The sequence below is a fragment of the Ovis aries genome, chromosome 7 (assembly GCF_016772045.2).
Source record: "Ovis aries strain OAR_USU_Benz2616 breed Rambouillet chromosome 7, ARS-UI_Ramb_v3.0, whole genome shotgun sequence".
NCBI lineage: Eukaryota > Metazoa > Chordata > Mammalia > Artiodactyla > Bovidae > Ovis > Ovis aries.
Window position 1 is genome coordinate 15,802,600 of NC_056060.1, and position 15,387 is coordinate 15,817,986.

At 42.1% G+C, this 15,387-nt stretch overlaps 1 protein-coding gene across 7 annotated transcripts in view; it reads left to right on the plus strand.

Annotated features, from left to right (window-relative positions):
* Positions 1-14,226: 14,226 nt before the first annotated feature.
* The window catches only part of NOX5 (NADPH oxidase 5), a 74,836-nt gene continuing 73,675 nt past the window's right edge, over positions 14,227-15,387 (plus strand). For 2 of the 7 annotated variants that reach the window (XR_006060309.2, XM_042252098.2), the window contains exon 1: positions 14,478-14,848. Coding sequence is in view for 2 of the 7 variants with exons in the window: in XM_042252098.2 (XP_042108032.1) it covers positions 14,607-14,848 (242 nt within the window). In the remaining 5 variants the exon portion in view is untranslated. Of the gene's footprint in view, positions 14,372-14,466; positions 14,849-15,387 lie in introns of those variants that run through there. The other 5 variants (XR_009601335.1, XR_009601334.1, XR_009601331.1 and 2 more) reach the window with 5 other exon arrangements.

Consider the following 15,387-nt stretch of genomic DNA (forward strand, 5'->3'; position numbering starts at 1 on the left):
TTCCTATGCAATATTGCTCTTTGTTCTCTGGTAGTCTAGGGTCTTGGAGTCAGTGCTCCCACTCCAAAGGTTCAGGACTTCTTCTCTGGTCAGGAATGAAGATTCCACAAGTGGTTTGTTATGGGATTAAATCAGATTAAAACAAATACCCCAAAACAAGAAACCAAAGATGAACCCCAGACAAATGGCAGCTAGAAAATTAGGCAAGTAATAATTAAATTAATGAAATATACATATATACATATTCACCCATAAGCAGTCCAACTAAATGAAGTACAGTAGTTGACCCAACAAGCAAAGGAAATAAAAAATTATATCTACCAGTTAAGAAAAATACTAAAGCACAAACTATAAAACAAAACTAAAGCAAGTTGCCAAGTGGGGAATAAAGCAATGAAAACAAAGCTAACAAATATGTTGAGAGGAAAGGAAAGAAAGAAAGAATAGATATGCAAAGTTAAATAGAGGTAGATGAAGAAGATTTATATACATTAAAGATTAACTGCAAGGGGAAAAGAACAGTAGGAAAAGCAAACAAAGAAATAAATGTAGGGGGGTGGTCCTAAGATGGCGGAGGAATAGGACAGGAAGACCACTTTCTCCCTCACAAATTCCTCAAAAGAACATTTCAACGCTGAGCAAACTCCACAAAACAACTTCTGAATGCTGGCAGAGGACATCAGGCAACCACATAAGCAGATCATTGTCTTCAAAAACAGGTAGGAAAAAATATAAAAGACGAACAAAGAGACAAAGGAGGTGGGGAGGGAGCTCCGTCCCGGGACGGGAAGCCCGTCCTGGGAAGGGAATTTTAAGAAGGGAGGTTTCCAAACACCAGGAAACAGTCTCCCTGCTGAGTCTGTGGCGAGCCTTGGAAACACAGAGGGCAACATAACAGGAAGGAAAAATAAATAAATAATTAAAACCAACAGATTACAAGCCCAACAGTAACTCCCCCAGCGGAAAAGCAGCACAGATGCCTGCATCCGCCACTAGCAAGTGGAGGCAGGGCAGGGAAGCGCGGGAGGCGCGGGCTGCAGTGCTTTGTAAGAATCGGGCAGGAACACCCCACGCATAACCAGAATGATCTAACTTGGGCTAGCAAACCAGACTGTGGGATAGCTACCAGCAGAAAAGCTCGAACATAAAACACCGCCAGGACGGCGCGCAGAACAAAGGATGGAACGGAAATAACCGGCTGCAGACCATCCCCCGGCGGGGACAGGCAGCCGGAGCCCTAAGGGCTGGAAAAGGGCAATTGGGGTGCCGGAGAGACTTTACCTACCAAACTGCAAGCAGGCTTCTTTGCTAAGACTTCTGGGGGTGCTGGACAGTCACCATCTGCCTCACAAGGGGTGCCAGCGGTACACCCACAAAACTGAGCAGCAGAGACAGAAAAGGTGACAAGTCGCAGCGACCGCGCTCGCCAAACTCCTGAGCTACTCGGACCTGGGAAGGGCACAAAACGCAGTCCCAATGGAATCTGCACCTCTGAGGGCTACCTGAGCACCGAACCTGAGCGGCTTAGACCGGGGAGGTGCACGCAGCCTAGGGACGGCCTCAGACAGTTCCCGGCTGAGCATCGTAGAGCTGGAGCGGGTTGTGCACCGTGAGAAGGGACAGGTCTAGTGGGGCTGAGACACTGTGTGCACACGACAGTGCTATTTGTTTGCAGCATCACCCCCTCCCCACAGCGCTACTGAACTAGTGAGCCTAAACAAACAAAAAAAAGTGTCCACCACCGCCCCCCTGTGTCAGGACGGAATTCAGACACTGAAGAGACAGAAGTTAAACACAGGGAACCACCTTGGAAGTGACCCCACACTGCCCACAACATCAGAGAAGGGCCAGATATATCTTTACTATTTTTACAATCATTCCTTTTTTTCCTTTTTTTCTAACTTTTTTTAAAAAAATTGTTAAGTCTTCTATTTCTCCTATAATTTTTATTTCTATAACCTATTACTTTTCAAAAAAAAAGACTATTTTTTTAAGGCAAACACCATATATTGTCTTTGTGTGGTTGTTGTTGGTGTTTTTAATAATTCTTGTGGCTTTTTTTTTTTCTTGGTGTGTTTTTTTTTCTCTTTTCTTTTTCCTTCTGCTTCTTTTCTTTAATATTGTATTTTTGAAAATCCAACCTCTACTCTAGATTTTTAATCTTTGCTTTTTGGTTTTTGTTGTCAATTTTGTACATTAAAAAACCCAAACTTCACTACCCAATTTTACCTGAGAGTGAGATTACTGGCTTGACCACTCTCTCCTCCTTTGGACTCTCCTTTTTCTCCACCAGGTGGCCTGTCTCTTTCCTTCCCCCATCTCTTCTCTATCCAACTCTATGAATCTCTGTGTGTTCCAGACGGTGGAAAACACCTAAGGAACTGGTTACTGGCAGGATTTGTCTCTCTCCTACTCATTCCTCTCTCTTATCCTCCTGGCCACCTCTGTCTACTTCCTCCCTCTCCTCTTCCCTGTATAACTCCATGAATATCTCTGAGTGGTCCAGACTATGGAGTGCACATAAGGAAGTGACTACCGGCTAGCTTGCTCTCTCCTCTTTTGATCTCACCGCATCTCATTCCAGTCACCTCTAACGACCCCCTCCCTCTTCTCTTCTCCACGTAACTCAGTGAACCTCTCTGGGTGTCCCTCAATGTGGAGAAGCTTTTCATCTTTAACCTAGATGTTTTATCATCGGTGCTGTATAGATGGAGAAGTCTAGAGGCTACTGTAAAAATAAGACTGAAAACCAGAAGCAGGAGGCTTAAGTCCAAAGCCTGAGAACATCAGAGAATTCATGAATTCAGGGAACATTAAGCAATAGGAGCTCATCAAATGCCTCCATACCTACACTGAAACCAAGCTCCACCCAAGGGCCAACAAGTTCCAGAGCAAGACATACCATGCAAATTCTCCAGCAACACAAGAACACACCCCTGAGCTTCAATATACAGGCAGCTCAAAGTTACTCCAAAACCTTTGAAGTCTCATAACCCATTACTGGTCACTCCACTGCACTCCAGAGAGAAGAAACCCAGCTCCACCCACCAGAACTCCAACACAAGCCTCCCTAACCAGGAAACCTTGACAAGCCACTGATACAACCCCACCCACAGTGAGGAAGCTCCATAATAAAGAGAACTCCACAAATTCCCAGAATACAGAAAGGCCACCCCAAATGCAGCAATATAAACAAGATGAAGAGACATAGGAATACTCAGCAGGTGAAGGAACAGGAGAAATGCCTACCAAACCAAACAAAAGAGGAAGAGATAGGGAATCTAACTGAGAAAGAATTCCGAATATTGATAGTGAAAATGATCCAAAATCTTGAAATCAAAATGGAATCACAGATAAATAGCCTAGAGATAAGGATTGAGAAGATGCAAGAAAGGTTTAACGAGGACCTAGAAGAAATAAAAAAGAGTCAATATATAATGAATAATGCAATAAATGAGATCAGAAACACTCTGGAGGCAACAAATAGTAGAATAACGGAGGCAGAAGATAGGATTAGTGAAATAGAATATAGAATGGTAGAAATAAATGAATCAGAGAGGAAAAAGGAAAAACGAATTAAAAGAAATGAGGACAATCTCAGAGACCTCCAGGACAATATGAAATGCTCCAACATTCAAATTATAGGAGTCCCAGAAGAAGAAGACAAAAAGAAAGACCATGAGAAAATTGAGGAGATACTAGTTGAAAACTTCCCTAAAATGGGGAAGGAAATAATCACCCAAGTCCAAGAAACCCAGAGAGTTCCAAATAGGATAAACCCAAGGCGAAACACCCTAAGACACATATTAATCAAATTAACAAAGATCAAAAACAAAGAACAAATATTAAAAGCAGCAAGGGAAAAACAACAAATAACACACAAGGGGATTCCCATAAGGATAACAGCTGATCTTTCAATAGAAACTCTTCAGGCCAGGAGGGAATGGCAAGACATACTTAAAGTGATGAAAGACAATAACCTACAGCCCAGATTACTGTACCCAGCAAGGATCTCATTCAAATACGAAGCTTTACAGACAAGGAAAAGCTGAGAGAATTCAGCACCACCAAACCAGCTCCCCAACAAATGCTAAAGGATATTCTCTGGACAGGAAACACAAAAAGGGTGTATAAACCTGAACCCAAAACAATAAAGTAAATGGTATCGGGATCATATTTATCAATAATTACCTTAAACGTAAATGGGTTGAATGCCCCAACCAAAAGGCAAAGACTGGCCGAATGGATACAAAAACAAGACTCCTATATATGCTGCCTACAAGAGACCCACCTCAAAACAAGGGACACATACAGACTGAAAGTGAAGGACTGGAAAAAGATATTCCACGCAAATAGAGACCAAAAGAAAGCAGGAGTAGCAATACTCATATCCAATAAAATAGACTTTTAAACAAAGGCTGTGAAAAGAGACAAAGAAGGCCACTACATAATGATCAAAGGATCAATCCAAGGAGAAGATATAACAATTATAAATATATATGCACCCAATATAGGAGCACTGCAATATGTAAGACAAATGCTAACAAGTATGAAAGGGGAAATTAACAATAACACAATAATAGTGGGAGACTTTAATACCCCATTCACACCTATGGACAGATCAACTAAACAGAAAATTAACAAAGAAATGCAAACTTTAAATGATACAATAGACCAGTTAGACCTAATTGATATCTATAGGACATTTCACCCCAAAACAATGAATTTCACCTTTTTCTCAAGTGCTCACGGAACCTTCTCCAGGAGAGATCACATCCTGGGCCATAAATATAACCTTGATAAATTCAAAAAATCGAAATCATTCCAAGCATCTTTTCTGACCATAATGCATTAAGATTAGATCTCAGATACAGGAGAAAAACTATTAAAAATGCCAACATATGGAGGTTGAACAACACACTTCTGAATAACCAACAAATCACAGAAGAAATCAAAAAAGAAATCAAAATATGCATAGAAACAAATGAAAACACAACAACCCAAAACCTGTGGGACACTATAAAAGCAGTTCTAAGAGGAAAGTTCATAGTAATACAGGCATACCTCAAGAAACAAGAAAAAAGTCAAATAAATAACCTAACTCTACACCTAAAGCAACTAGAAAAGGAAGAATTGGAGAACCCCAGAGTTAGTAGAAGGAAAGAAATCTTAAAAATTTAGGGCAGAAATAAATGCAAAAGAAACAAAACAGATCATAGCAAAAGTCAGGAAAGCCAAAAGCTGGTTCTTTGAAAGGATAAACAAAATTGACAAACCATTAGCCAGACTCATCAAGAAGCAAAAAGAGAAAAATCAAATCAATAAAATTGGAAATGAAAATGGAGAGATCACAACAGACAACACAGAAATACAAAGGATCATAATAGACTACTATCAGGAATTATATGCCAATAAAATAGACAACGTGGAAGAAATGGGCAAATTCTCAGAAAAGTACAACTTTCCAAAACTGAACCAGGAAGAAATAGAAAATCTTAACAGACCCGTCACAAGCACGGAAATTGAAGCTGTAATCAGAAATCTTCCAGCAAACAAAAGCCCAGGTCCAGATGGCTTCACAGCTGAATTCTACCAAAAATTTAGAGAAGAGCTAACCCCTATCCTACTCAAACTCTTCCAGAAAATTGCAGGGGAAGGTAAAGTTCCAAACTCATTCTGTGAGGCCACCATCACCCTAATACCAAAACCTGACAAAGATGCCACCAAAAAAGAAAACTACAGGCCAATATCACTAATGAACATAGATGCAAAAATCCTCAACAAAATTCTAGCAATCAGAACGCAACAACACATTAAAAAGATCATACACCATGACCAAGTGGGCTTTATCCCAGGGATGCAAGGATTCTTCAATATCCACAAATCGATCAATGTAATTCACCACATTAACAAATTGAAAAATAAAAGCCATATGATTATCTCAATAGATTCAGAGAAGGCCTTTGACAAAATTCAATATCCATTTATGATAAAAACTCTCTAGAAAGCAGGAATAGAAGGAACATACCTCAACATAATAAAAGCTGTATATGACAAACCCACAGCAAACATTATCCTCAATGGTGAAAAATTGAAAGCATTTCCCCTAAAGTCAGGAACAAGACAAGGGTGTCCACTTTCACTGCTACTATTCAACATAGTTCTGGAAGTTTTGGCCAAAGCAATCAGAGCAGAAAAAGAAATAAAAGAAATCCAAATTGGAAAAGAAGTAAAACTCTCACTGTTTGCAGATGACATGATCCTCTACATAGAAAACCCTAAAGACTCCACCAGAAAATTACTAGAGCTAATCAATGAATATAGTAAAGTTGCAGGATATAAAATCAACACACAGAAATCCCTTGCATTCCTATACACTAATAATGAGAAACTAGAAAAAGAGATTAAGGATACAATTCCATTCACCATTGCAATGAAAAGAATAAAATACTTAGGAATATATCTACCTAAAGAAACTAAAGACCTATATATAGAAAACTATAAAACACTGATGAAAGAAATCAAAGAGGACACTAATAGATGGAGAAATATACCATGTTCATGGATCGGAAGAATCAATGTAGTGAAAATGAGGATACTACCCAAAGCAATTTATAAATTCAATGCTATCCCTATCAAGCTACCAGCCATATTTTTCACAGAACTAGAACAAACAATTTCAAGATTTGTATGGAAATACAAAAAACCTCGAATAGCCAAACAATCTTGAAAAAGAAGAATGGAACTGGAGGAATCAACCTGCCTGACTTCAGGCTCTACTACAAACCACAGTCATCAAGACAGTATGGTACTGGCACAAAGACAGAAATATAGATCAATGGAACAAAATAGAAAGCCCAGAGATAAATCCACACACCTATGGTCACCTTATCGTTGACAAAGGAGGCAAGAATATACAATGGAGTAAAGACAATCTCTTTAACAAGTGGTGCTGGGAAAACTGGTCAACCACTTGTAAAAGCATGAAACTAGATCACTTTCTAACACCATACACAAAAATAAACTCAAAATGGATTAAAGATCTAAATGTAAGACCAGAAACTATAAAACTCCAAGAGGAGAACATAGGCAAAACACTCTCCAACATAAATCACAGCAGGATCCTCTATGATCCACCTCCCAGAATTCTGGAAATAAAAGCAAAAATAAACAAATGGGATCTAATTAAAATTAAAAGCTTCTGCACAACAAAGGAAAATATAAGCAAGGTGAAAAGACAGCCTTCTGAATGGGAGAAAATAATAGCAAATGAAGCAACTGACAAACAACTAATCTCAAAAATATACAAGCAACTTATGCAGCTCAATTCCAGAAAAATAAATGACCCAATCAAAAAATGGGCCAAAGAACTAAATAGACATTTCTCCAAAGAAGACATACAGATGGCTAACAAACACATGAAAAGATGCTCAACATCACTCATTATTAGAGAAATGCAAATCAAAACCACAATGAGGTACCGCTTCACACCAATCAGAATGTCTGCGATCCAAAAATCTGCAAGCAATAAATGCTGGAGAGGGTGTGGAGAAAAGGGAACCCTCTTACACTGTTGGTCGGAATGCAAACTAGTACAGCCACTATGGAGAACAGTGTGGAGATTCCTTAAAAAATTGCAAATAGAACTGCCTGATGACCCAGCAATCCCACTGCTGGGCATACACACTGAGGAAACCAGAATTGAAAGAGACACATGTACCCCAATGTTCATTGCAGCACTGTTTACAATAGCCAGGACATGGAAACAACCTAGATGTCCATCAGCAGATGAATGGATAAGAAAGCAGTGGTACATATACACAATGGAGTATTACTCAGCCGTTAAAAAGAATACATTTGAATCAGTTCTGATGAGATGGATGAATCTGGAGCCGATTATACAGAGTGGAGTAAGCCAGAAAGAAAAGCACCAATACAGTATATTAACACATATGTACGGAATTTAGAAAGATGGCATGATGACCCTGTATGCAAGACAGCCAAAAAAACACAGATGTGTATAGTGTACTTTTGGACTCAGAGGGAGAGGGAGAGGGTGGGATGATTTGGGAGAATGGCATTGAAACACGTATACTATCATGTAAGAATCAAATCACCAGTCTATGTCCGATGCAGGATACAGCGTGCTTGGGGCTGGTGCACGGGGATGACCCAGAGAGATGTTATGGGGAGGGAGGTGGGAGGGGTTTCATGTTTGGGAATGCATGTACACCCATGGTGGATTCATGTCAATGTATGGCAAAACCAATAAAGTATTGTAAAGTAAAATAAAGTAAAAATAAAAATTAAAAAAAAGAAATAAATGCAGACAAAATATAATAATTTTAAAAAAGTTAAAGAGAAAAGGAAGAAGAAAGTAAAAACAAAAACAAAAAACTCCACAGAACTGCAAAAGCCCAATGTAGTGGCAGAGGTTTATAACAACAATAAAAAATGTGACTGAATATATATACACCCATATGCAAAATCACAACAGTCCAGCTAAAATAAAATACAATAGATTAGCCCAGCAAACAAATGAAACAAAAAATTATATCTGCCAGTTAAGAAAAAAACTAACTAAAACACAAAGTATAAAACAAAACTAAAGCACAGTGCCAAGTGGGGAATAAAGCAATGAAATCAAAAGTAACAAATATGTTGAGAGGAAAGGAAAGAAAGAAAGAGAGAATAGATATGCAGAGTTAAATAGAAGTAGGTGAAGATTCATATACATTAAAGGTTACCTGCAAGGGGAAAAGGACAGTAGGAAAAGCAAACAAAGGAATAAATGTAGAAAAAATATTAATAGGTTTAAAAAAAGTAAAATTGAGAAAAGAAAAATAAATGGGAAGAAGAAAAAAAAAAAAAAAAAAAAGAAAAACTCCGCAGAACTGCAAAAGCCCAATGCAGAGGCAGAGGTTTATAATGGCAATGAAAAATGTTACTTAGGAAAAGAAAAAGAAAACCTCAAAAGCTTAATTAGATTTCATAGTGCCAATAAAATCAACTACAACAGAGCGGGGGTGGGGAGGGAAGAAAAGTAAAAAAGTAAAAAAATCCAAAAGAATCTATGGAACAAGTCAAAATATAAGAATAATAAATGTTTTTCTTGAGTCACTGCTGTCACTGTCCTTTCCCATGCTGGGAGTCACAGTCCACCTCACCTCCCTAGAATGCCCTCCAACCCTGTGCTGGTCTCTGGACCTGCTGTGGAGGCAGCTCAGATTCTAACCTGGTCCTACTCCTGTGTGTTCTTGCCTCCAGTGTCCACAGCTATCAGAACAAGTGTGTTTTCTTTTGTGGGAGCTCTCAGTGATCTTTTATATATTCCATAGACACAGAGTCTGCCCAGTTGATCATGTGGATTTAATTTGCATCTTGTACAGCTGGTGGGAAGGATTTGGGTCTTCTTCCTTAGCCACATTGCCCCTGGGTTTCAACTGTGGTTTTATTTCCACCTCTACATGTGAATCATCCACTGGGGTTTGCTCCTGAGGCTGCCCTGGAGGACTTGGGTTTGCCCCTGTGAGGGCCAGGTGTGGAGGTGGTGCAGCTGCTTGGGTTGCTGGGGTTCTGGCAGCACCAGGTACTCAGGGGAGTTGGTGGCTAGGGCAGCAGGAAATATAGTGCTCTACAAGGGTATGCAACCAGTACTGACCAATACACTCCAATATTCTTGCCTGGAGAACCGCCCTGACAGAGAAGCCTGGGAGGCCACAGTCCATAGGATTGCAAAGAGTTGGGACGACCCAAGTGACCCTGCATGCATAGATGCAAGTTGTTTTTGCCTGTGGCAGCTCTGCTCCATGAGGGTTGAGCATGAAGGTGGTGCAGCTGCTTGGCTTGTGGGGACCCTGGCAGCGCCAATTGTGCAGGGACATAGTTACCTCTGCCCCAGGAGTTGTGGCCCTATCAGAGTCTTTTTTTTTTTTTTTGAGCCTCTGGTAGCTGGTGATCAGAAGGCCTCTTTGGCCAGTCTTTCTCCGTAGCTCTGCCCATTCAGGCACTTAGAAGGCTCCCTTGCCTGGGATCCTTCTCTGTTGTTTGGAGTCAGGCACACAGAGGGGCCCCCATGGCTGGGGTCCTACTCTGTAGTTCCGCACATCAGTCACTTAAAAGAGCACCCTTGGTGGGGTCCTACTCTGTAGTTCAGTACGTCAGGTGTTTGATGGACCAGCCTCTCTGTTGTTCAGCTGCCAGTGGTGGCATGTGGGGAGAGAGAGGCTATGGTGATGGCTCTACAGCTTCTTGTGACTCAGCAGTGTCGCCTTGCTTCATGGCTGCCTGGCTTTCTTCCACAGGCATAGCCTACTGCAGTCTCCTCCCTCACATCCCCTCAATCAGTCTCTCCTCAGGTAAGAGCAGCGCTTGCCTTGGGATTGCTCCACAATCCCTAAACTCCAGCTCCCAGCCGCTGCACCTTCTAGGGCACCTGTGTCCCTGTCCAGGGCATGAATGACTGCGGCAAGGACTGTCTGATTCTCATTCCATTTAGGCTGCCACAGATCAGCTGTTTCACTCTCAGCCTTGAATGTTTTTCCTCTGACTCAGACAGTTGTCCCATGTGGGGATCAGACCCCTGCTTCAGTTCCCCCACCCGCCCAGGGCACATCCAGTCCTACTAACACTCTTGTTTTTCCCCCTAGTTCCTTCATCCTACCGAGTTTTACATGATTCTATGTATTCTTTCTACTGGTCAGGTACTCCTGTCCGCTCTCAGCTGGTGTTCTGCGTGCGCTTCTGTGTCTGAAGGTGTATTCCTGATGTATCAGTGGAGAGCGATGTACTCCATATCCACCTACTCCTCCGCCATCTTGTTTCCATTTTTGTATATTATGTTTTCATTTTCATTTGTCTCTAAGTATTTTTAACTGCCCTTGTAATTTCTTATTTGATCCATTGGTTGTTTGAAAGTGCATAGTATTAATTTCTTCATATTTATAAATTTTCCAGTTTTACTTCTGTTGTTGATTTCTTTTTTTTTATTATGTTTGGAGATAATACTTTGATCTCAATCCTTTAAAATTTACTGAGACTTTTTTGTGAACTGATCTATCATCTAATTTAGTGAGTGTTCTCTGTGCACTTGAGAAGAACAGGTGTTTTTATATATATATAATTCTTTTAGGCAGAGTACCTCTGTCACTGTGGAAAGACTCCTTCTCTGTGGAGCATGTTCCATGAGTCTTGGGGAGGGCTTGGTCTCGCATTTGTATCACTAACTTTAGCAGGAGTGAGAGACTTCACCATTTCAAAGTCAGCTGGAAATCTAATACTAAATTAACCCACTCAGGGGCAAAGGAAGAGGTTATTGCCAAATATCCTGGCTGCTATGGACATCTCTGCTCTTGCTTTGAAGGAATGGCTAGGAGTCTGGAGGCAGGCTTCTGGATTTGTCTCTGCTAGAGTGGGTTGGGGTTCCTCCCATCCTTACTCTGCAGGACTGAGCTGAGCAGGCAACTAACCTTGGTGGCCAGTTCCCATTGACTGGGATTCCTCAACGCTCAGTACTTGATCCCCATGTAGGTGGCAGGAGACGAGTATAGGGCCATATTTCTTACATATTTTCCAGGGGCCACTGATGCTTCTTAAAGAAGGCAGGGGTTGTCAGATGAGCTTTCTGGTCTGGGTCACCTAGATGGGACGTGGGGGATATGTCAACCAGTAGCCTCTGGGCTTCACTTTCAGGCACAAAATAGCTTTCCCTGGCCAAGCTTCATAGATCTGTGCCCATGGAGTGCTGAAAACCAACACAACCTTCAGAATGCCTAAAATATGACAACTTGGGATCATAGGATACCCTAACCCACCAGCCCACAAGGTTGTTTTTAAAAAACATCAGCATGAAATCTCCTAGACTCTCAATGTGTTAAAATTGGAGGAGATCTACAAGCTAGGCTGACTCTAGCCCCTCATTTTACAGATGATAAGACATCATGAGAGGGGAGACCTTGCTCAGGATCACCCTGCAAGCCAATGGCACAACCAGGACTGCCCCAAGTCCACCCACTGCCCCACCACCAGTTTGGGAATGAAGGTCAGCACATTCTCCTTTTCTTATTCTTGCTGCTCCTTGAAGCTCATCTTTTGAATTCTGCGCCCATGTTCTTTCTTATCTAGTCCTACTACCAATGCCTTAATTAAAGTCTCTTTCCTCTCGCCAGGATGGTGATGATGGTGAAAACAATATTAATGATAGCAGCTTACACTGGATGAGTCCTTCCTGCTCACCAGGCCCTGTTCTAAACTTCACAAGTATGAATGCTTTAAAACTGAACAGCCCCTTGAAGGAGATAATAATATCACTTTGATCTCATAGATGAAGAAACTGAGGCACAGAAAAGCATGAGGTGGGCTTCCCTAGTGGCTCAGTGGTAAAGAATCTGCCTGCCAACGCAGGAGATGTGGGTTCAATCCTTGGGTTGGGAAGATTCCCTGGAGAAGGAAATGGCAACCCACTCCAGTATTCCTGCCTGGGAAATCCCATGGACAGAGGAGCCTGGCGGGCTACAGTCCATGGTGTTGCAGAAGAATCAGACATGACTTAGCGAATAAACAACAGAGATGGTGGTTAAGTGGTGAAGCCAGATTTGAATATGAGCAGTTTGACTCTGGAGTTTACGCTCTTAACCGTTTTATTAAAGTGCCTTGAGTGTATATTAGCATAATGGATAACATTTCAGACTCCTGTATTACAGACCCCATTTTACAGACCAAGAAACTGCGTCTTGGTGAGATTAAGCAAGGTCACAAAGCTAGTAAGGAGCAGAGTTTGTTCTCAAACCAAAGCTCTGGCTCTTAAACACCAGTTATACTTCCTTCTTGTCATCATGACCTCCCTGCCACCATCAACCTGACAAAATCTAAACCTCCAACAGGAGGGCCCAAGAAGCTGTGTTTTTAACAAGCAAACTTAAGAATCACTGATATCAGGACTGCTATATTTAAAAATAGATAACCAACAAGGACCTACTGTATAGCAGGTCTCTGCTCAGTATCATGTAACAACCTAAATGGGAAAAGAATTTGAAAAAGAATAGATACATGTATATGCCTAACTAAATCACTTTGCTGTCCGCCTGAAACTAACACACCAATATTTTATACCAATATAAAATAAAAAGTTTTCAAAAAGGAACTACTGGGATCAATGGTCAAGATTAAGGAATCAAACAACACAGAGTGTGGGATCCTGGGCCTGTCACTTTAACCCTTTTAAGCCTCATTTCTCTCTCCTCTAAAACAGGGGTGTTAGCTAGCATTTTAAACCACAGCTAGCATTTATCATCTGCTCACTGTTGTCCAGACCCAGTGCCTCACACGCACAGTTTCATCCGATCACGCTGCTGTCCCACAAAGTTGTAGAGGCAGGTAAGTGAGACAACACCAAGCATTGAGCCAGTATGAGTTCACACTCAGCAGACAAATAGATATCATCTTAGCCACGATTATTGCTCTTCATCCCTTTTGGGTCTGCCTCCCCTCTGAACAGGAAGATTCTCACAGTTATGACACATGTCTCACTCATTTCTGTGTCTGAACAAGATCAGTCTCATAGCCAGCTTCCAGTTAATCTGTAGATATCTGTTGACATGAAGGCTGAGAGTGTGTCCTCTGCTTGGCTTCCAGACCCTTATTGACTTTTTTGGCTGAGGTGAGCCTCTTGCTTTCCATTTTCTTCCAACTAGTCCCTATTCTTCCACAAACCCGAGCTATGCATGCTTCAAGTGGTTATGTTTTTACTTTAGGGATAAGGACAGCACAGGGTGGATTTTTGAGACTTGCAGAAGAGGATGGAAAATCCGGGCAGTTTGGACCAGCCTTCATCACAGTGTAAGGTAAGATGTGAGCTGACATGCTGGTGGCCAAGGTGACCGGTGATCTCTCCACCTCATCTGTCTGCATTTGAGTTCTCAGAAGGCTTATTGCTGCTGCTATGGGAGTACATCTCTTGACCCCATAAAGTGGGGTGACCACTGCTTTGATGCATCACAAGGTCATGGTGAAGATCAGGTCAAGTAACCACATGCTAGTGGAGGCTTTTTGCTAACTGTAAAGTTTTGTACTGGGGCTATGCTTCAGTCAGGTGGGCATCTGGTTCTTGGTGAGTCTCCCCTCCCCTTGGTGGGGACGTCCCTCTCCAAGACTCAGGGCCTTGCCTTCTCATTGTTCTCTCTTCCTGCTCCTCTGCTCACTTAGATCAAACCAGGCTGGGCTTTCCTCACTTGCTTCTGAATCCCTTTCAGACACATCTTCCTTATCCTTGTCCCCTTGCTTTCAAATTCTTAACTGACATTTTAATTTTTCTACAGGAACCACAGTCTTTCCAGCATTCCCGTCTTACTTTAGCAGTGCCCTGTGTCTGCTGGTAAGTGTTATTTGGCAGTCTTGGCTCATGGACCACTGCCTGAGCATGCAGCTGTCTGATGAGCTCCTAGCCATTGGGGGGAGGGAGTCTGTTCCTGTCTTCCTTTATTACACACATACAAGCCTCCTGTCTCCTGGAGCATCCTGTCACATTGCTTGTCTCAAGCCAAGATCTTGCCTTTCAACAGAACCTCATTCAGTTTGTTTTCTTACTGACATCATGTTGTTCCACCCGGATGATCTTCTGGTCTCTTGGTAGCCCTTTCAGTCTCCCCAACTGGTGGGATCTAACCCAGACTTCTGAGAAATCAAACCTGCTGTTGGAACCAAGAGCTAACAGACGGGGTGCTGTGAGTAGGCCTTGTGCCTGGGACACCTGGTACAGTCCCGGCAGGCCCCACAGGAGGTTCTGCTCCCCGCCAGTCACCCTCAGAAGCCCCGTGCAGAAGGTTGGAGGGCAAGTACCACCACTGTCCAGGTAAGGGGACCAACTGACCCAGGTTGCTTGGGGCCAGGGGTTTTGCAGGGCACAAAACATTCAGTGCTAAACTGAGAAAGTCCTGGTCTCCTTATAGTTGGGACAGTTCAGCCTCAAGAGGCCAAAAGGGGGTCCTTTCACTTCTGTTAAATTAAATACAGAACATGAGAGCTGTGAATTAAGTTCTATCTGGGGCAAAATGACAACTGTACCCCGAGAGACAGTGTTTCAGATAGATCTGAGATGCTGCTCCAAGGAGGTGAGGGAAGGAGTCAGGATATAAACGAGTTTTGCAACAAAGGGCAGGTAGTCAGAACATCAAAAGATTACTGTTAGTTAAAGAAAACTAGATATCCCAAGTTAAGGAATTTAGCACTTTTCAAATGTGTGGGAAGATGCAAGAGTCTGGGCTCACTGAAACTGTTCCTTTGATTTCTCAGCTATCCGGGGCCAGTATCCTGTGTTTTCACATCCTGATTTTTCTCAGGGCTCACCAGCTCGTGGTGGAGGATTGGAATCACCAATGACTGTGACGTTCC